General features: G+C 37.5%; 1 protein-coding gene, 1 long non-coding RNA gene and 1 pseudogene across 3 annotated transcripts; 2 read left to right on the top strand and 1 right to left on the bottom strand.

Annotated features, from left to right (window-relative positions):
- Window positions 1-258: 258 nt before the first annotated feature.
- On the top strand, window positions 259-7,516 carry LOC113306733 (annotated as a pseudogene).
- Window positions 7,517-7,892: 376 nt separating this feature from the next.
- On the top strand, window positions 7,893-10,872 carry LOC113306731 (glutathione reductase, chloroplastic-like). The gene is made up of 10 exons (XM_026555643.1): window positions 7,893-8,294; window positions 8,396-8,621; window positions 8,728-9,006; window positions 9,096-9,272; window positions 9,367-9,420; window positions 9,527-9,675; window positions 9,867-9,930; window positions 10,013-10,183; window positions 10,289-10,426; window positions 10,593-10,872. The coding sequence occupies exons 1-10, from the start codon at window positions 7,942-7,944 to the stop codon at window positions 10,632-10,634; spliced, it is 1,653 nt and encodes a 550-aa protein (XP_026411428.1). The 5' UTR covers window positions 7,893-7,941; the 3' UTR covers window positions 10,635-10,872.
- Window positions 10,873-11,274: 402 nt separating this feature from the next.
- On the bottom strand, window positions 11,275-15,347 carry LOC113306732. Of its 2 annotated transcripts, XR_003338805.1 has the most exons (6): window positions 13,505-15,347; window positions 13,070-13,292; window positions 12,150-12,251; window positions 11,904-12,007; window positions 11,618-11,755; window positions 11,275-11,504 (listed from the first exon to the last, which is right to left on the bottom strand). It is a non-coding gene; the product is annotated as an uncharacterized LOC113306732 (long non-coding RNA). The 2 variants fall into 2 exon arrangements; XR_003338804.1 differs by having other exon boundaries at window positions 11,275-11,755; window positions 13,505-15,346.
- Window positions 15,348-20,622: the final 5,275 nt, after the last annotated feature.

Raw genomic sequence — 20,622 nt, 5'->3', positions numbered from 1 at the left:
TGCCGAAATTGCTAGTCCTTTCTTTTGGCAGCAGCATCATGTTTCATAGAGAACAAACAGAAGGCTCAAACTGTACACTTAAATGCGCTAGAAGGTGAACAAAAAAAAAAGTCAACAGCACCAAACACTAGAATCCAACGTGTCACCTATTAACTCACGTGTAATTGTCTGAAAAGCATTTCTTGGATCGCTTAATTTACACAAAATACCACTGCAACAGTACACTACTATTCGACTCCTTTCTTTCCCTTTCTCCCATTTTCTCTTCTCTTCTCTCTTCCCCACTCAAAAAAACAATTCAAAAATCAAAAAAATCCCTAAAATTCCCAATCTGAGCTCAATGAAGATGATTCAATCAAAACCCTAGAATCCTAATGGAATTGAGTTCATAATGTCTAACAATGATGTCGATTCAAACCCTAACACTCCTGTTAAATCTGAAAGAAGACCATTACTGAAGAAATCAAGAACTATTTCTGATGAATTTCGAACTTCAACTAGTAATTTCTCTTCATCATCGTTATCAACTTCTAAATCTCTCCAATACATCGTATCTCAACTTCTCCGCTTCCGTCTGCCAATCGGTTTTCAGTAACTGGGAATTCAATTATTGATGATGATTTGTTAGAGAAGAATCGTAGTGTTGGTAGTATGATAGAGATTGGTATTATCCATCTTTTCTAGGTCCTCATAGTGCTAGAAGTAAAATTAAGATCAAAACAGTGAAATCTTGTAGTAGAAATAATGAATTACCTCCTTTATCTACTATCCGAGTCCAAAATCGAGCTGCTACTGTAACTATTGATTCTACTAATAAAGGGAAATCCATTCGTTCTTCTTCGTCTTCTTCAGATTTAACTGTTTCAGATCAGAAATTGGAAGAAGAGAGAAAATTGAGAAAAACAGTTAGGTTTTCGAACTCTAGCTATCACTCATCAACAGCTCGGCTTTCTCTCAAATGGATTCTGAAACGCATAGGGGTTTCAATCAAAATTCTGGTTAGTTTGTTTTTTTACTTAGTTCCCTTTAAATTGAAATTGAAACTTCACTTCTTCTGAGCTTGTTATGTGTTTTATTGCAGCTTATGATCATATGTGTGTTATCTGTATTATACTCGGCTTACCTGCGAATGATAAGTGAACAGCTCCAGGTATGAAGCTCTTCGATGAATTTATTGTAGGTTCTTTGCAAAGTTTTATACTTAGAAACAATATAGGGCTACTTGTTTAGCTGGAAGCATTTGTTGTAATTGGATCAATGTTGTTGTTGTTGTTGCAGGGAGAGATTATTAACCTTCATAGACTGTATAGAGGAAATGATGTTGATGTTAAAGACAACCGCAAATTTTTGGAGTTTGAAGATGATCGTATTTCATATATGTATTTTGATAATGCTAACAGTAGAACTGTTGCTTGGTATACAGTGTTAATCGTCCTTGTAACACCCTTGTTGTTGTATGTATTTCTTGATTATCTTCCCTACGTAAAGATACTTCTAAAAAGAACAGAAAATAATGAAGAGGAGGTTCCCTTGAAGAAAAGGGTAGCCTATAGAGTTGATGTATTCTTTTCCGTGTACCCATATGCGAAACTGATTGCGCTTCTTTTCGCAACTATACTTCTCATTGGATGTGGTGGGTTGGCATTATATGCTGTCAGCGACGGGAGCCTTGCAGAGGCACTTTGGCTTACATGGACTTTCATTGCGGATGCGGGAAATCATGCAGATAGGGTTGGCACTGGACCAAGGATAGTTTCTGTTTCTATAAGTTCTGGAGGAATGCTTATATTTGCAATGATGCTCGGTCTTGTTTCTGATGCAATCTCTGAGAAGGTGGATTCTTTACGGAAGGGGAAGAGTGAAGTCATAGAGAGCAGCCATATACTAATCCTTGGATGGAGTGACAAATTGGTAAGTCACCACTATGGACTTTAATTTATGTTTGACGCTTTAAATGTATCATAATATTTAGCTTACTAGCTTATAATATTATATCAGAGTTCAGTATAGTGGGTTCATTGACGTCAGATTGAAATAGACATTAGTATACCGCGGGGCTTTGTAGTCACCTTTCTCATTGTGACTAACAAATTATCTACACCTGTAACCTTGTGTCAATATATTGTAGAAGCATGTATTTCGTCTGGAGCCTTTGCATCTAAGGGACTATTTAGTACAAACATCTATCATTTGTTAATTTTGATGATGGATTTGGTGTAAATTTCTCAACTGGTGTTCTATCTGTTTCCATTTCCGGGCCTTCCATTTACCTTGTTGAAGCCTATTACTGGTACATCTGGCAAATGTTGTAGATGTTGACATAATCTATGTTTTCCTCAGAATATCCTAAATTTCTTCCTTAAACCTTTCTGCCTGTTCACTCACATCCTTTTTCTAGCCTATATTGTTGTTGTAGTAGTTATTTTTCGAGTGATCTTATGGCAGTTAGTACCTTCCTTTACATATTTAGAATTCATACTTTTTTAGTTATCCATTTCTTTCTTAATTCAGTTCATCTTAGCCTTCATGCTCTAGGGATACCTTCCAGCTTCTAATTCGCTGATTGAAGAGGAAGGATAAGCTCTAACAACCTTGAGGTCATGAGTTTTTCCCAGTTTATATACAAAAGCTCTGGTGAATTTAGGAGATGGTCTGAAAAGTATTTCTATTTTTAACTGAACAGGGGTCACTTCTGAAGCAGTTGGCAATAGCAAATAAGCGCATTGGCCTTATTTTATGGGTATAGCAAAGTTGGAGTTTGATTTTATGGGTACCTCTGTCATCTGCAGAAGTGGGAGTCCTCTTATGTTGGCTGATTTAAAAAAGGTGAACTAGCTTACAGCTGTGTAACTTTATAAGTTACAGTTTTATATATTATTTTTTCCACCACTTATTTTGGTTAAGTATTTACGATTCATATGGTATTTCATTTGCTTATTGTAGGTTTCAGTTTCGAAGGCACATGCAATAATAGTTTTGGCATCAGATGAAAATGCAGACCAGGTTCGCTCATCCTATGTCAGTATTTGGCGGTTATCAATGAAATTGCATATGTCACCTTCAATAGCTACACCAACCTTATTGCTGAGAATTGTTAATTGTATTCTCTGATCAGAGCGATGCACGTGCTTTGCGAGTTGTGCTGAGCCTCAGCGGAGTGAAAGAGGGTTTATCTGGTCATGTTGTTGTAGTGATGAGCGATCTAGACAATCAACCGTTGGTGAAGCTTGTTGGAGGAGATGTCATCGAAACAGTAGTTGCTCACGATGTGATTGGGCGATTGATGATTCAATGTGCTCTGCAACCTGGACTTGCACAGGTCAGTCAAAAAGACTAGTGTCAACGACTTAGTTGTGAAGAAGATACGTATGATATTAATTTCTATTATTTTCAAATCACTATTCTTTGGTGAACATTATACACTTACTGAGGAAAAAGGGAACCACATTGATCCAGAAAATTACCTGCATCAAATTGAGAGGCCCCTTTCATTTATCCCTTCATATTTATCTGACTGGATCTTAATTTTGTTCATAGAGTAGTCCGTAGTCCTAAGTTCAGTGTCCTTCTCAACAGAAACAGCTATTATTATGATAGCTGAAGTGATCTGTGTCACAAACGGATTCCAGCCACACTAGGTTTGTCTGAACGCACTATTTCTGGGAAAATTCGAGCCACACTTTCTCTTCCGATCTTCTCATTATTTGTCGCATTTTGTTTTGCAAATAGTGCAGAAGTCTACTGGATAAACATGTCCTACTTATTTGCCAATATAATAATAGCGTACAGTAATGCTTTTTGCCGACTATTTAGTTTCAGTAAATTGTGTGGTTCCTTCTCCTCTTTTACATACTTAACAATGTATGGGAAATGAGGTGGTCACCAGCTCTTATTGTTGAGGTTTTTAGCAAACAGGAGCTTCTGATGGTACCTTCCAACTGAACACACTGATACTGAATTTATGGCAGTTGAATACATCAACATCATTCAAATGTATGCTTCTTCTCGATAATGATACATGGTTTTAGCGAGAATTTGTTTGCTTTGCAGATATGGGAGGACATTTTAGGATTTGAGAATGCGGAGTTTTACATCAAAAGGTGGCCACAGTTGGACGGTTTATGCTTTGAAGATGTGCTAATTTCATTTCCAGATGCAGTACCTTGTGGAGTTAAGGTTGCTGCGAATGGCGGGAAGATTGTTCTTAATCCAGATGATGATTATGTTCTTAAAGAAGGTGACGAAATCCTTGTTATAGCTGAGGATGATGACACGTATAGCCCAGGTCCCATACCAGAGGTTATTATTCTTTTACCTGTATTCTGAAGTTATCATAAATGTCTTTTAGATCACTCATGAAGAGGCTCCAAAACTTGTTTCGCGTGATAGGCACCTGTAGGACATTGTCTGACATATTTTTGCATGTTATTGCATTTTAAGTTTCAATATCTCATCTGCATTGATTAATCCTCCTGTACCATGTTTTTTGTGGAACTGATACGATTGCATGGCTAGTCCACAACAAGAGGCATGAGACTCTGAAACAGAGCTAAAACAGTTTCTCTTTTTATTTTCACAAAGTGTGGCAAAAGATCGCATTGAATTTCACTGCCTGTTATTAACTAAGTACCTCGAAAGGCAAAGTCCCCAACACGTTTGATAATTGATATCTTAAGAAGTCATTCACGAGAATCATCATACCTACATATGCATAAAAGAAGAAAAAAAAGATGTGCTTGTTAACTAGAACAAGATTCTGCACTCGAGCACAAAGAAGCTGTAGGAGGAAAACTGCATCCTAATAGTAGATGCATAGTTCTGGGTATTGACCTCGTGGGACAGTGTGGTTGAAATAGATGGGATTGAGGTAGGGTGGAATAATAGAAACATAGTCCCTACCTAGATAGGCGTGTCACTCAATCACAAGGAAAATCTGCTTGGTAAATTGACAATGTTATCTTTCTATAGAACTAAACTTTTCACAGATAAAGCTGCTAGCTCAGCTCTGATTGGTGTCACCTCCATATTGGAATCTGTGGTCTCATTCCCACTGGCAGATTTCCTAGCGTACTGGCAGTAGCTCAGTTGGCATCTCATTATACTTGAGGGTCTATTGTTGGGCCAGTTACTAATGGTGGATGTAGTCTGATCATATGTATAAAAGTGAAATTGTTCAATAATATGAAGGGGGGAACTGTGAATTGAGACTATATATCTTGAGGCCAAAAAGGAGAAAATGGAGTTCTGTAGTCTGCTTTCACTTAATGCTCATCAACTGTTTACTGATCTATTCTATGATGTCTGTGACGATACTGATTGCCCATCTTGTCTCTCTCTTCCGCATGCTGCAGGTACGTTGTGGATATTTCCCTAAGATTTTTACCCCTCCAAAATATCCAGAGAAGATACTGTTCTGTGGTTGGCGTCGTGACATCCATGATATGATCATGGTAATTTTGTATTTATTTAGCTCTTAATTCCGTCAGATTCATGTCGTGAAAATGTATCTGGTTCTGTTTTCTGTTAGCTTTTTTCCGATTTAACAATTTATGTCTTATAAATTTTTTTGGTGATTTATGTTCATTTATTAGGTTTTAGAGGCGTTGTTGGCTCAAGGTTCAGAATTATGGATGTTTAATGAGGTTCCAATTGAAGAAAGAGAGAGGAAGCTCATTGATGGTGGACTTGATATTTCTGGGTTAGCGAACCTAAGTCTTGTCCATAGGTACGGGAATGCTGTCATTCGTCGACATCTAGAGAGTCTTCCTCTAGAGACATTTGATTCTGTAAGTGTAAAATCTCTCCTCTAAAAGATGTACTTTGCCTTTCCTTTCTCTGTTACTTGTACATGGCCGGTAATTTGGTACCAGTTGGTGCCCTTTGTTTCATTAATTATTAAGTTATTTTCATGTTGCATCACATTTTCATTAAAATGGCTAAACAATGATCTTTTGTACACAATCAATGAGAAATATACACAATACTGGACTTCTTAATCGGTTGACAGTTGTGTATTGATATACACAATAAATACTGGACTTCTTAATCAGTTGTGTAGTGCTGCTCACTAGTACATGAATTAGGAGTTAGAACAACCACCTAAGCTCGAACTTGTTGAAAACCAGGGCCTTTCAAGTACTTTAAACCGTTGTTGTTGGAATGTTTATCCCCATCTCTAGTTTATGATGTGTTAATTTTCTTTTGTGAGAGACGAGTCATTTAAATTCTTATTCGTTAAAGTAGACATACTCTACATGTCATTATATGCATCTTTGTTTTGATATCCTTATGCAACAGTTGAACTAACACTAAGCAAAAACAGATTTTAATTCTTGCAGACGAGTCTTTAGAGGATTCTATTGTACATTCTGACTCCAGATCTCTTGCGACTCTGCTCCTCATCCGAGATATTCAGGTACTAGTGTGTATACATATTGAGTATGTTCTGTTAACCTAGTTTAGTTTGGGAATGAATGAGTACGTTATATGGAGTATGTCCTGTTATGGACTCAAACATTTCTCATATAATAACACTGGGGACCATGTTTTACCCATTAGTGATGGTTTATAAAAACTAATGGATTATAACTGCTTGGTTGTATTCTCTATATTCTACATCTTTGTTTTTCCTTTGAAAAACTGTTAGTGCTGTATCTTGGAAACATTATTTTTGTTTCTTAGTTATTACTAAAAATTCTGCCTTGTGTGCATGTTGAACTATTTCGGTCCAAGAGGTTACCATACCAGGAAGCAAAATCAACTTCCCTTCGGCATGTTGGATTCTCTCATAGTTCTTGGATCCGTGAAATGCAGCAAGCTTCAGATAAATCAATAATCATCAGTGAGATTCTGGATTCTAGAACAAGGAACTTGGTTTCGGTTTCGAGAATTAGTGATTATGTGTTATCCAATGAGTTTGTGAGTATGGCACTGGCTATGGTGGCAGAAGACAAACAGATCAATCGGGTTCTTGAGGAACTCTTTGCTGAAGAGGTATATTCATATTTCTAGCTTATCAGGAATGAGCTCATTTCAGCTAGTGTTTCCTCAAATTCAAGAATGAATAAAGGATTTTCTCATTATCATTAACTAATGAATGTTGCCACATTTTGTTACAGGGAAGTGAAATGTGTATAAGACCAGCAGAATTCTATCTCTACGACCAGGAAGAGTTGTGCTTTTACGATATAATGCGTAGAGGACAACAAAGGCAAGAGATCGTCGTTGGTTATCGACTATCTACAGCAGACCGTGCTGTAATTAATCCTCAACAGAAGCTAATACCTCGAAAATGGTCCCTGGATGATGTTTTCGTTGTCATCTCTGGTGGTGATCAATAATGAAGCATTTTTGCACCAAGTAGCACCTGTTGTACTAATCTAACCTGATAGCATATAATTGTAGGTAGCTTTTCAAAGTTCTTTATTAGCTTCTGAGACTCGGTCTCAAACATGATTCAGAATAAATAACGTTCGCATTGATCTAAATTAGAAACTGGTCAAATACTTTTTCTGTCGTTTTGATCTGTAAAAATTAGGATTCCGTCTAATTTAAGCTCAGGTTGTGGTACTAGCAGCCTACGACTGTACAACTCTTACTATAGGGCGGTCTTGACTCTTGTTAGTTGAAAATCGAGTATAAGACCAGCCTGACAACAAAAATACGGCTGACCTGAGCAATTACGCCAGTGACAGAACCGTGGGTCCCCGGTTAGTCGACATGAGTTTGCGATCCCGAGCCGTCGGAATTTCCTTGGGCCAGCTGTGGAGAAAATGTCGATATAGGAGATGCTAGCTAGGTTCGGCGATTCTTCAACAGGTTGTACTTTAAAAAACTAAGGAGTATGACACGTGGAGGCAAGTAAGAGTAGATATAAAGAAGGGTTTAGGATTTTATAAAGAAGAGAGAGATTGCAGAGAGAGGGGAGGGATAACAGCAACAATGGCGTCCTCATTAGGAGCTCCAAGAGCCACAACTTTTTCCTCAAAAACTCTAATAAATCTCTGCAGAAGAGTACCAATCTTTCTTCCGCGTAGATCATTCCATTCCTCTACTCAATACCAAACCCTAAAATTCATTCCTAATACTTACAGAGAGCGTCGTTTTAGTGTAAGAGCTGAGACTCCATCAGAAAACGGTGGTGTAAATTACGATTATGACCTATTTACAGTCGGTGCTGGTAGTGGTGGTGTTCGTGCTTCTCGTTTCGCTTCTAATTTTGGTGCTTCTGTTGCTGTTTGTGAACTCCCTTTTAACACTATCTCTTCTGATACTGCTGGTGGCGTTGGTGGAACGTAAGTCAAATTTCATTCATTAGTCAAAATTAGACAAATATAGTAGTATCCAATTTCATTTAGTAGCTAGGGATTTGATTGAATTTGATGTTCTATTATAGGTGTGTACTTCGTGGGTGTGTACCAAAGAAATTGCTCGTCTACGCCTCCAAATATTCACATGATTTTGATGATAGTTGCGGGTTTGGATGGAAATATGAATCGGATCCAGTTCATGATTGGGGAATATTGATGGCTAATAAGAATGCTGAACTGCAACGTCTTACTGGAATCTACAAGAATATATTGAAAAATGCTAATGTCTCATTAATCGAAGGCCGTGGAAAGGTTAGGTGATCTGACCGAGTTTGAATTTAGTGTATGAAGTTAATGACCAGATGTTGTTGTGATGTTTGAATGTATGTATGTAATTATGAGTTTATGGTGTTTGCAGATTGTGGATCCTCACACTGTTGATGTGGATGGGAAGCTGTATAAAGCAAGGCACATTCTTATATCAGTTGGAGGAAGGCCTTTTATTCCTGATATACCTGGGAAGGAGTATGCTATTGATTCTGATGCTGCTCTTGACTTGCCCACTAAACCAACAAAGATTGCGATTGTTGGTGGAGGTTACATTGCTGTGGAGTTTGCTGGAATTTTCAATGGGTTGAAAAGTGATGTTCATGTGTTTATTAGGCAAAAGCAGGTCTTAAGAGGCTTTGATGAGGAGGTGCGCTTTGGCGAAATGTTAATTTTCTGGATTCATTGTCTGAATGGACTAGGAAATCTATTTCATCTTTAAATTATTTTATCATGCAGGTCAGAGATTTTGTTGCTGAGCAGATGTCTCTGAGAGGAATCGAGTTCCATACCGAGGAATCGCCTCAAGAGATCATAAAGTCACCAGATGGCTCATTGACTGTCAAAACTAACAAAGGAACCTTCGACGGTTTCTCACATGTTATGTTTGCAACAGGCCGTAGACCAAACACAAAGGTTTGGCATTCTATTATGGATAAATATATATATACATTCATAATATTTTCAGAGGTAACATTCATAATATCTTTCCTTAAACTTGTTTTACCAGAATTTGGGACTTGAAGAGGTCGGTGTAAAGATGTCAAAGAATGGGGCGATTGAGGTATGATCTTTTAGGCTTTTGGCTTTAGCTATTTCATCTGTCTTGGGACTGCTGTGCTTACCTTGATTCGTTAGCGGTTTTGTGTAATTGCTTATGATTTTTCTAGGTTGACGAATACTCGCAAACATCAGTTCCTTCAATTTGGGCTGTAGGAGATGTTACTGACAGGATAAATTTGACTCCAGTCGCACTGATGGAGGGAGGAGCGTTTGCAAAATCAGTCTTTGGGAAAGAACGCTCCAAACCAGACTATAGGTATGAGTTATATAATTTCATGGACTAATTGTTGAATAGTATCATATGATCAACAACAACAAAAAATGTTGAATAGTATCAATAACGAATTTTACATAGTTCACAAAGAAGCTATTACATCTGTGTCAAGATTTTATACAATGCTATCTTGTCTTAATATGGAGGACTAACTTATTGCTGCCTAATAACAGTGCTGTGCCATCAGCTGTGTTCTCGCAGCCGCCTATTGGACAAGTTGGTCTTTCAGAAGAACAGGTACCTGAATGATCTACCACATCTGCATCTGTAGAACATGTGCATGATCGTTTGCAACACTGACATTTTATTTTTCTTGCAGGCTATTCAAGAATACGGAGATATTGACGTCTATACATCCAATTTCAGGCCCTTGAAGGCCACTCTTTCTGGGTTGCCAGATCGAGCCTTCATGAAGCTTATAGTTTGTGCAAAGACAGACAAAGTTATAGGCTTACACATGTGTGGGGACGATTCACCCGAAATCACTCAGGTTTCTGTTCGTTTCTTCAGCATAATTTACTTTTTGTATTCTTATTTTTGCTTTCATGCAGCTTATAATGATATTATGTAATATATTGCAAATTTGCACTTTCAGGGGTTCGCTGTAGCTATTAAAGCTGGATTAACCAAGGCTGACTTTGATTCTACAATAGGAATTCACCCTTCAGCAGCAGAGGAGTTCGTTACCATGAGAACTCCAACTAGAAAGATTCGTCAGAGCACCCAATCCGAGGTTGAAAGTTAATATGCTGTTAGTTTTGGTTAAATGCATCAGAAGAACTCTTTAGTAATTCAGCTTCCATTCTGTTAGAAAAGTTAGAAAGTCATGGGGGAAAAAAATCCCTTGAATTGGTCAATCAGCATCTTTTGTTTCTTATTCTTAAATATTTTGTGTGTAGGGAAAGGCTGAGACTGAGGTTAAAGCCACAGCTGGTGCATGAAGTTGAATTAGTTGTGCAGTATCATGATATACAATTTCAATTTTTGTCTGCAATGTTTTTTTTTTCCTTTTTGCTGTTTTCTTGTTGTATGTAATCATCATCTTAATAGGAACTGTAAAATGGTGTCCTTAAATCGATTTTCAGTTACTGGAAATTCGTTTATTGATGATTATATTAAAGAAGAATTGCAGCGTCGGTGCCTGGTGGTACTATTTTCTGATGTAGCAGATTGGTGCTATCCATAATTTCTTGGTCCTCATAATGCTAGAAGTAAAATTAAGATTAAAACAGTTGAGTCCTCTAGAAATAATGAATTACCTCCTTTATCTACTATTCAACTCCAGAAATGATGATGATAACATCTTGTTTTCTCTCAAAAAGTTGTGAAATGCCCAAGTGGTTCAATCACTGGCTCTTTAGATGGTATTACCAACAAGGTAAAGGTGCAGACTCTCAATTGGGCCAGATTTGATAATTACTTCAGCGGTACATGAATGATTCATTAGAGTGGAAACAGAAGTTACCCAATCCTCGTTGGAATTTTCTTGAGGTTTTGCCTCATTGTTGGAACCGGTTATGAGCCTCCTTTTTTTTTTTTTTTTTTTTTTTTATGTATCATGATGTAATTAGCCTCAGAGAATAGCTACAAAGAATTGATAACTGAAGCATAGGACTCCACAAAATTAACAAAAAGGTGACAAATATACAAATTTACAGTATCTGACTCCCTGCTCATCTACTCAGTATACAAAGTCAGGCTTTTCAAATCTCGCAGGCGACTCTCTTGCAGTCTATCCTCTGCAAAACTAACCTCCTTGTCTGGATGTTCATAACTGATTTCCTCATAATGTTTAAGTCTACTGCATTTAGCTGCAACAAGCCAACAACCACAGAATGGAATTGCTTTTAAGTCTACTCCATTTAGCTGCAACAAGCCAACAATATTTTGTGAAGCCGAAGCCACCTTACTTCAGAAAACATACCAGTCAATTGCCAGATTCTAATCCTGCCACCACTCTACCAAGGTCTCTGCAATATGGTTACTTGTAATACCCAAGCCCATTGCCTGAACTCTCAAATTCCACTATGTCCTCTCAAAATATTGGCAGTACCTGCAGGCCCTGGATTGCCACGAGACGAGAAGCTCCATCACAACACGACTACTTCATCAGATTCTTAATTAAGATAAAAATTAAGAAATTTCTCAACCTCCAAATGTCTATAGAGGAAGACTCTCTAGAAGTCGCCGAATGACAACAATTACCATACCTAGGACAAGACTTAGGTTCGCTAGTCCAGAATCAGTGTGTTTCCTCTCTCTTTCTTCAACTGAAAACTCACTAATTCTGAACCTTGAGCCAACAATGCCTCACCTGAAAGTAAAATGGAGTATATCAAAACTTTATAAAAACATAAATTGGTCATTTCGTGAAAAAACTAACCGAGAACAGAACCGTATACATTTTTACAACATGAACCTGACGGAATTTAAGAGCTAAACAGATAGAAAATTACCATGATCATGATGTCACGACGCTAACCACTGAATAGTAACTTCTCTGGATATTTTAGAGAGATAAAAACACTGGGGAAATATCCGCTGCGTACCTGCAGCATCTGGACCAGATGACGAGACAGGCAATTAGTATCAAGTCAAGAAAGCATAGAATAGAGAAGCAAACAGTTGATGCTTATTAAGTGAGGAAACATGTCAGTAGGAATGAGACCACAAATTCCAATATGGAAGTAACGCCAAGCCAAGCACAGCTGAGCTAGCAGCTCTATCTGTGAAAGTATAATTCTCTATAGCAAAATCATATTATCAGTTCACTAAGCAGTTTTTCCTTGCGATTGAAGAGACAAGCCTTTCTAAGTTCACCCCAGCTCAATCCTGTCTAGTTCAACCACATTGTACCATAGGGTCCACGGCCTGAACAACTGTATCTAATATTAGGATGCAGCTCTCCTCCTACAGATTCTTTCTGCTAGGCTGCAGAATACCGTTCCAGAGTTAACAACCATACTGCAGACTTCAACTATGTTGGTAGCCTCACCTTTCAAGGTATTTAAAGTTAGTCAGAAGCTGTGAAATGCGACAATACCAGACTATATGCAAATAAAAGAAAAAAATGTTTGGCTCCTTTCAGAGTCACACGACCTCCTGCTGTGGTGGAGTAGCTGCCACACAATCATATCAGCTAATAACTTATGTGTGCAGCTAATGCTATATAATAAGTTGATTCAGTTCCACAAACCCATGCTGCGGGAGGACTAACCAATTCAAATGAGAAAGTGAAACTTAAACATGTCGGACCATGTTCTACAGGTGCATATCACGCGAAACAAGATTTTGAGCCTTTTCATGCCTGATCTAAAAGATACTTATGGTAACAAATAAATTACTACTTCAGATTATAGGCGGAAGGAAAAAGAACCTCTGGTATGGGATCCGGGCTACAGATATCATCATCCTCAGCTTGAACATAATCATCATCCAGATAAAGAACAATCTCCCCGCCGTTTGCAGCAACCTTAAATTCCACAAATTACTGCATCTGGAAATGAAATTAGCACATCTTTGAAGCATAAAGGGTACAACTGTGAACACCTTTTGATGTAAAACTTTGCATTTTCAAATCCTAAAATGTCCTCCCATATCTACAGAGCAAACAAAATGTGAACCATTGTGTTATTATCGAGATGAAGCATACATTTGAATGGAGTTGATGTTCATCTGCCTTGAAATTAGTAATACCAGGGTGTTCAATTGGAAGGTAAGATTAGAAATCCCAGTTAGTCAAAAAATCTCAAGAACAAGAACTGATGCCACCTCATTTCTCGTTAAATTGTTGAGCATAGTGGTGACTTACCAATTTGTCACTCCATCCAAGGATTAGTATATGACTGCTCTCCAATCCATGACTTCACTCTTCCCCACTTCCTTAATGAATCCATCTTCCCAGAGGTTGCACCCGAAACAAGACCGAGCATCATTGCGAGTATAAGCATTTCTCTTGAACTAATAGATAATAGAAACTATCCTTGGTCCAGTGCCAACCCTATCGGCATGATTTCCAGCATCCGTAATGAAAGTCGAGCCGAAGTGCCTTCGTAAGGCTCTCGTCGAATGCACATAATCCCAATACACCACATCTAAGAAGCACAATCAGTTTTTCATATGGGTATGCAGAAAAGAATTCATGAACACTATAAGCTACCCTTTACTTTTAAATCTCCTCTTCAATAGTTTCTGTCTTGTTTAGAAGTACCCATCGCACAGGGATGATAATAATTAGGAAAGACCCACAGCAGCAAGGCTGTCACAATCACGTCTAATACAGTATACCAAGCAACAGCTTTTAATTCCTATAAACACTAGCTGCACATGTTCTAAGGCACTAACCGCAAAGAACGCGCATTTATTGAAAGTTGGAAACAAAGCATAGATATAACGGCTACATTCCTTTTCTTGTCTCTGCTCATTTAATTCCGTCACAACGTATATAAATTCGAATTCTTTTTCTTCCCAATTGTTTCTCCAATAGCTCTGCTTCTGTTTCCGAAACCCCTTTCTCCATGAGCTCTGATTATGTTACCCAAACCTCTGTTTCATCATGATCTTTGTTTTCAATTTCAGTTCTATTCATTGTTATCAATAAACCCATCATTCAGTTCCCAACTTCAAAAACCCTGATTTGCAGAAGAAATTTTCTTTCTCGGAAGAATTTGAAGACCCAAACTCTTTGATTAATCTTTGAAACGAAAACCCCTTTCTGTATTCATCGTTAACAATCAAACCATCTTTCAATTACTTAAAGAATCCTAAACCCACTTTCTTCTGCACCAGAATTTTCTTTCTCGGAAAATTTTGAAAACCTAATCTCTTCCATTAACCTCTTCGGAAACCCTAATACCTCTTGAAATTCAAAAAGATGAATTCTTTTTTGTTATTTGTATTCCTGAAATATCTACCTGGGGTTCGTATGGATCCGTTACCGCCTTTTTTAACCCAAGAAGAAGAAGAAGAAGAAGTACCCCAAGAAGAAGAAGTACCCCAAGCTGATCTAGAACCAGAATCGCTTCGAGTTGAAAAGATGTTGACAGAGCAGGATTTGGACCAAGGAATTAGTTTCCATACGGGTTAAGGTCAGGTGCTGTCGATCACGTTCAAATCGATGTGTGCATTCATCGCTTCAAATACAATACTAGTATCGATTCCAACAGGAAGATAACAGTGACTTTGGATTGGCAAAAACTGAAGTTTCATATATTTTGGGCTGGAATACAAAGCAGGATTCAGATTGGGGTGAACGGTGTATTTAGTTTAGGTTATGATGAAACCCGTCGCACTTTGTTTTTCTTCATTCATTATGATTTTACGATCACCCAAACAATTGACCCAGAACTAAAGGATTTCCTACTCAATCCCAAAGACTATCATGTTCAGTGGGAGGCGATTAAATTTCTCCACCCAGTAGACTTGCTACATGGGTTTGTTCTTCCCAAACGATTATTTGATGAGGTTGTTCCACATTGGGTGTGGGGGGTCCAATTGAATGATCGTTGTCATGGCCATACTATCGCAGTTAGGGATTTGGACACTGGGGAAAATTACCAGCTAGATTTTGTGGATGATGGGGTTGGAAACTTCGTGTTATTCTGGTGTGAGAATTTCGTACGAGAGAGGAAGTTATGTGAAAATGATACCGTAGGGGTTTATGGGGACAAGATTGGACGAATCCTTGCCATATCTCTATTAATGCGCTACTGATGGTATTGGATTCTTGGAATGTTATTATTAGGATAAGTATGTGTAACAGATTGTCTACCAATGGGCCAAGGAGCTACGGCTGGAGAAAGTGCACTTTGAGCTTGATGCCAAAGTAGTTGTAGATGTTGTCAACAAGGAAAATGGTTCCATTGATTGGAGGTTGCATCACTATTAGGGAGTTTTTTTTTACAATTTTTAGCTCTTGGAAACTATATTGTGTTCAGAGAAATAAGGCTGCTTATATCCTCTCTAAAAACTAGCTAGAGTGGATAGAGTATCTAATATGCTTCTCAGTTATATGTAATATCAAAATGCAGTTTCTACATTCCTCACAGTACACAAAATGAAGATACTAAATGGGAATCCTGGGTTCATCTTGATTTATCCCCTGTTCTTTTTCTGTTTTTTTTTTTACACAGCACGCCATATATTATTACTCATTTGTCAAATAGAGAAAAATCTGAATTTACATTTTACAAGCACTTTTGGAAGGAAAACACAGTGCTTTTGCTGGAAATTAAGCACGTTTAGAAGGGTGTGCAGTTATGCATTGGGTAACATCAACTCCTGTAACACATGACTCGCAGCCGCAGAAATACTGTTTGTCCCGACATACACTTTGAAGGAGCTTCAGAATCTTGTGTACATTTTGAGCACCTGCGAGAGAATATGTGTGGCACATGTAAGGCAAGTCATAACAAGCAATTTCCTCTTGAGACATGTTATACAACTGCTCCATGGAGCAGCATGCCCAGGCATTTAAACGAGAAGAATATTGGTCTTTTCTAACGATAACTAGGAACCCTTTAAAGTTTAACCTATGCTGTAGACAATGGTTATGGCATTAATAGTTAACTAGGAATCCTTAAACTTAGCTAGATGAATGCAGTAATCAACTCATTTTTGCAGCAGCAACTTTTGGTGGACGGAAGGTTAGTGCGAGTTCCTTAAAACATGTAGCTAGTAGCTTAAAGAAACTAAACATTTCATCTTTATGAATTAATGCAACAGGAAATAAGTAATGTAGTCTTCCCGAGTTAACATTTGAACTACTTCCACGGAAGAGATCTTGTACTATGGTCCTTGCACTAGAAATCTTAGAGCGGCTAAAGGATTGATCCAATAACAAAAGAAGCAAAGTAAGAAACTCATGACTATCCAGATGAACCCCATTATCCAACTCCAGCGTTTTCATAAACGAAACCAAATCAATAAAAGCCATTTCGCTTGAATGCAACTGAGCAAACAGGTTTGCTCGTTGATCCAACATAAGATACCGCCTCCGGCTCCACCACAAAAATACCAGTCTTAAACGAAGAATTTATATGTAACACTGAAGTATACCATTTGTAACATGTCGCACTGAGATTACTTAAACCAGCAGGCCAATCAATCGAAGCACGGAGATCCTTAAATGGATCTGGACCAAGATTAAGCTAAACATCTGACATCTTCTGCCATAGGCATGTCTTTCTAACTCCATTAAGTGGTGAAATAAGTCCACAAAAACAATTCGAATTATCTTTAGAAGTAACTAGACAACCTTGACAAACAGGCTTAGCGATGCAATATAACTGACCTGTATCATCTTTAGCTATATCACCAGTAGCACATATTCTCTCTAAGATATCAGAAGTAGTTCCAACTTGTTCCTCAGATTTACCCCTCTGGTTTTGTGCTTATATAGAACACTAGTTAAGACGTTAATTGTGAAGCTACCGTCAAAATAACAAATGATAGATTGATAGATTGTTTGTAGTAATTAAGCCCTTAGAAAAGAAAGCTCCTATTGAGAATACAACAAATGGACACAGGAGCTACGGGGCGTAGGTGAAGTGATAGTCACTATGGAAAAGATAGATATGAAGCCCCAAAGTGCATCAGTGCAAACTGACATCATAATACCATTTAAAGTGAACTCCTACATAAGAATAAAATGACAGAAATAAAACTTCACCTGAATTGGTAGTGCTAGCTAACAATAGGACTCTGTCGGTATCCCCAGCATTATGATATATGTTCGTCTTTAGTAATAAGAATAGACCTATTTGTTCGTATTCCCTAATCTAGAATAGCACCAAAGCAACTTGAATAGTAGAAACAATTAAGCAAGTCATGTGTTTGAACTACATTGCAAATGTTGGAGCTATGAATAACATGTTTGTGCAGAGTCCACCTCAGAGACTCTAATTATTGCAAGTTTCCTAATTGATGTACTCTTGCTTCCCAAGCAAAATCTTTTATAATCTTTGTGTCCTGTACTCTTGCTGTACCCTATATGTCAATGTTGTATCCTGCATAAAAGATCTTGCTTGTTGCATAGATATAAGAATTTTTCGTGGTGGTTCGATTGAGAAACCACCTCAAACCCCGAGTTCTCTCATGGTAGATCTAGAACCTAATTCACCTATTTAATTTCTTAATTTTTCTTCAGAATTCTTTTCTTTCATTATGTCCGCAGACTCTAATTCTTCAACTGCACCGGCTGGTTCTCTTTTATCAGCCCTCACTAATCTGACACATGAGCAGAGGCTCCCTTTGCTAGGCTTCAGGGTGCTACCATTGAGAAGCTCACCGGGCATAGATTTCTTTACAGGGTATTAATATTCTATTAAGTCCTCACCAGTAGAACAAGATGATTTGTAGATTGAAATGCCAATTTCATAGTCGGCCGACTGTTAAGGAGGCCTTCTATACGATCAAAAAAATGCACCATGTCAGACACAACAAATGTCCCAAGAAATTAAAATTAACTTTTTTGTTTTTCCAATTTCATAAAATTAAGAAACGGTTTGAGATAATCAATCAAATTGGTCGACAATTTCTTTCTAATACATTTATACAAACACATTACCATTTCAAAGTTCATAAAATCATTCACTGAATCATTTTGAATTTAAGAAATTGATCAAACAAACAAAAAGAAAAGACAAAAAGATGAAGAACAGAGCAAATTTCTTCATCAATTTTTTTTTCCAATTAACATCAATTTCTGTTATCTGACCTACACCAGTGATTCTTCCTACACCCAATCTGCAAAATTACCATCAAATGGAACGAAAAAGAGTGAATCTCAATTTATAAATCCTCTGTTTTCCAAAAAAATAAATTCAATTGCATCAAATTTGATAATACAAATCAATAGAACTGCATCACTTTCAATTGCGATTTCTTCCAAATTAGAAAAAATATTTTAAAGAGTTGGTGACGTCGTGAGCTTCACAGACAATTAATCTTTACCTAACCTTGGACAATTAATCGTTTAAATCTGAAGAATGTCAACAGTGAGACGAAGAAGAGAAAGGCGGACGATAAGATTAAGGTTTAGGTTTGTTTCATTTTTCTTATACAAAAATTATGCGAATTACCATGCTTACCCTTGGCTATGTTATGGAAAATTGACACCTGTGTCTCCACTTTCTGAGACTCGTGGAGACAAAAATAAAGTGTATCTCATTGCATATCAAATTCAGGCAGAGAAAGGTTGTGGACCCTGTGGTGTAATTTTTTTTTTCTTTAAGTTAAATGCATTCATAAGACTATATTCGGGAGTCAGTAACCCTTACATCGTTATGAGTAGAGCCATCGAATGTAAGTGTGATAGTTTCAATCCTAACATTTGATTTATCTATTTCTAGAGCACAATTAATACAAGAGAAAGGTACATTCCTCCAATTCATGATCTGTCTAAAAGACTTTGTTTCTTTGGCCAAGATATCTGCCGCATTGTTTGTAGTTCTACGGACATAAAAAAAAAACTAAAAAGTTTTGACAGTGTTTAAATTCATTATTGACTTCCTCCATTATGGCTTGATTCTGCCATTCAATTTCAGACTCCTTCCCATTCAAATAGTCGAAGAGGTTTTCGCAGTGGCCTTCAACCAAAAAGTTGGACAAGCCTTTTTCAACTGCCCATTTTACTCCCTGCAACAGGCCTAGTGCTTCCGCTTCTTCAGGGGTAGAAGCATTGAGTGGTCCTGCTCTGCCTTGTTCGAAGAATTATCCAACTCCATAAATCTATTATCGTTCTTATCCACTTGTATTTCCCACTGCTGAAGCAGTATTTCGTGGTCGGCCTCCCACTGCAGCAGCAATAATCTAGTACTATATTGACAAATTTATGTCAAAAGTTGATGTTACAGTGTAAACAATCCTACGAGGTTGGAGAAAACAGATTTAACCATATAAACTGATATCTAACTCAGAAATAGAGAGATTTGTATAAAGATACTTGAGTTGAAAATGAACAAGAGGGTACAAAGATCGACGTTGCGCTCATGGATGGATGACCATAGCTCGGTAAATCATTTTTATGATTTTAAGAATAGAAAGAGAGAGTGAGCAATAGAGACGAGGAGAGAGGGATTAGAAATGTAGAAATTAACATTTTTTAAGACCCAAAGATGCGGGTTTTGGACTTTCTTGTCCTACCCTTCCAGGCCTAGTACTTGTAGGTCTAAATGTCACCTATTTCAATGAATGATTTTTTGGGGATTACTCAAAAAAGGTGGGGACTACTCTTAAGTTTTTGGATGGATATTGGTAGTAATTTTCAGCCACCCCTTATCTGATTTTTTTTTTAAATACTTACTTTACTCTTGTTGATTAACTTAGTTAGTGTGATGATTGATTAGGGTTAGTGTAATGATTAATAACTGATTAGTGATTTATTAGTGGGATTGTTTTGTTATAACATTATTATTGAGAGATAAGAAGAAGAAGAAGATGGGTGAACCCAAAAAATCTTTTTTTGAGTTTAGTAATTATGATTAGAGTGATTCATTGATGATACCTCATCCTCAGAATCAGAACCCCCTTCACCTCGTATTTGTCAATACTTCTAATGATCCGGAAATGAGTTATCAGTTAGATAATGAAAGCTTTTTGCCCCAAACTCAACCTAACCGAACAAATGATGGATTTTATCAGCCACAACCTGAAGATGAAGCTATGGATACTCAGGTATGCCTCATATTTAGTTAATGTAGCTTGAATTGTGAAAAAATTTGGCCAAACTCAAAATTTCTGGAAAAAATTCGGTTAGGTCAACCTGGTTCGGTTACCAAATTTAGCTTGCGAGGTAACCGAACCGTTCTGAATGTGTAGTTCGGTTGCTAAATTAGCACATTCAGGTAACCGAACTACATGTTAATGGTGGTTTTTTAGAGTTCGGTTATCTTTTTCAAGAACATGTAACCGAACTATTTTTATAGAGTT

This window comes from Papaver somniferum, chromosome 8 (assembly GCF_003573695.1).
Source record: "Papaver somniferum cultivar HN1 chromosome 8, ASM357369v1, whole genome shotgun sequence".
In the NCBI taxonomy this organism is placed as follows: Eukaryota; Viridiplantae; Streptophyta; class Magnoliopsida; order Ranunculales; family Papaveraceae; genus Papaver; species Papaver somniferum.
The sequence above is the reverse complement of the archived record's forward strand: the minus strand, read 5'-3'. Positions and strand labels throughout refer to the sequence as shown.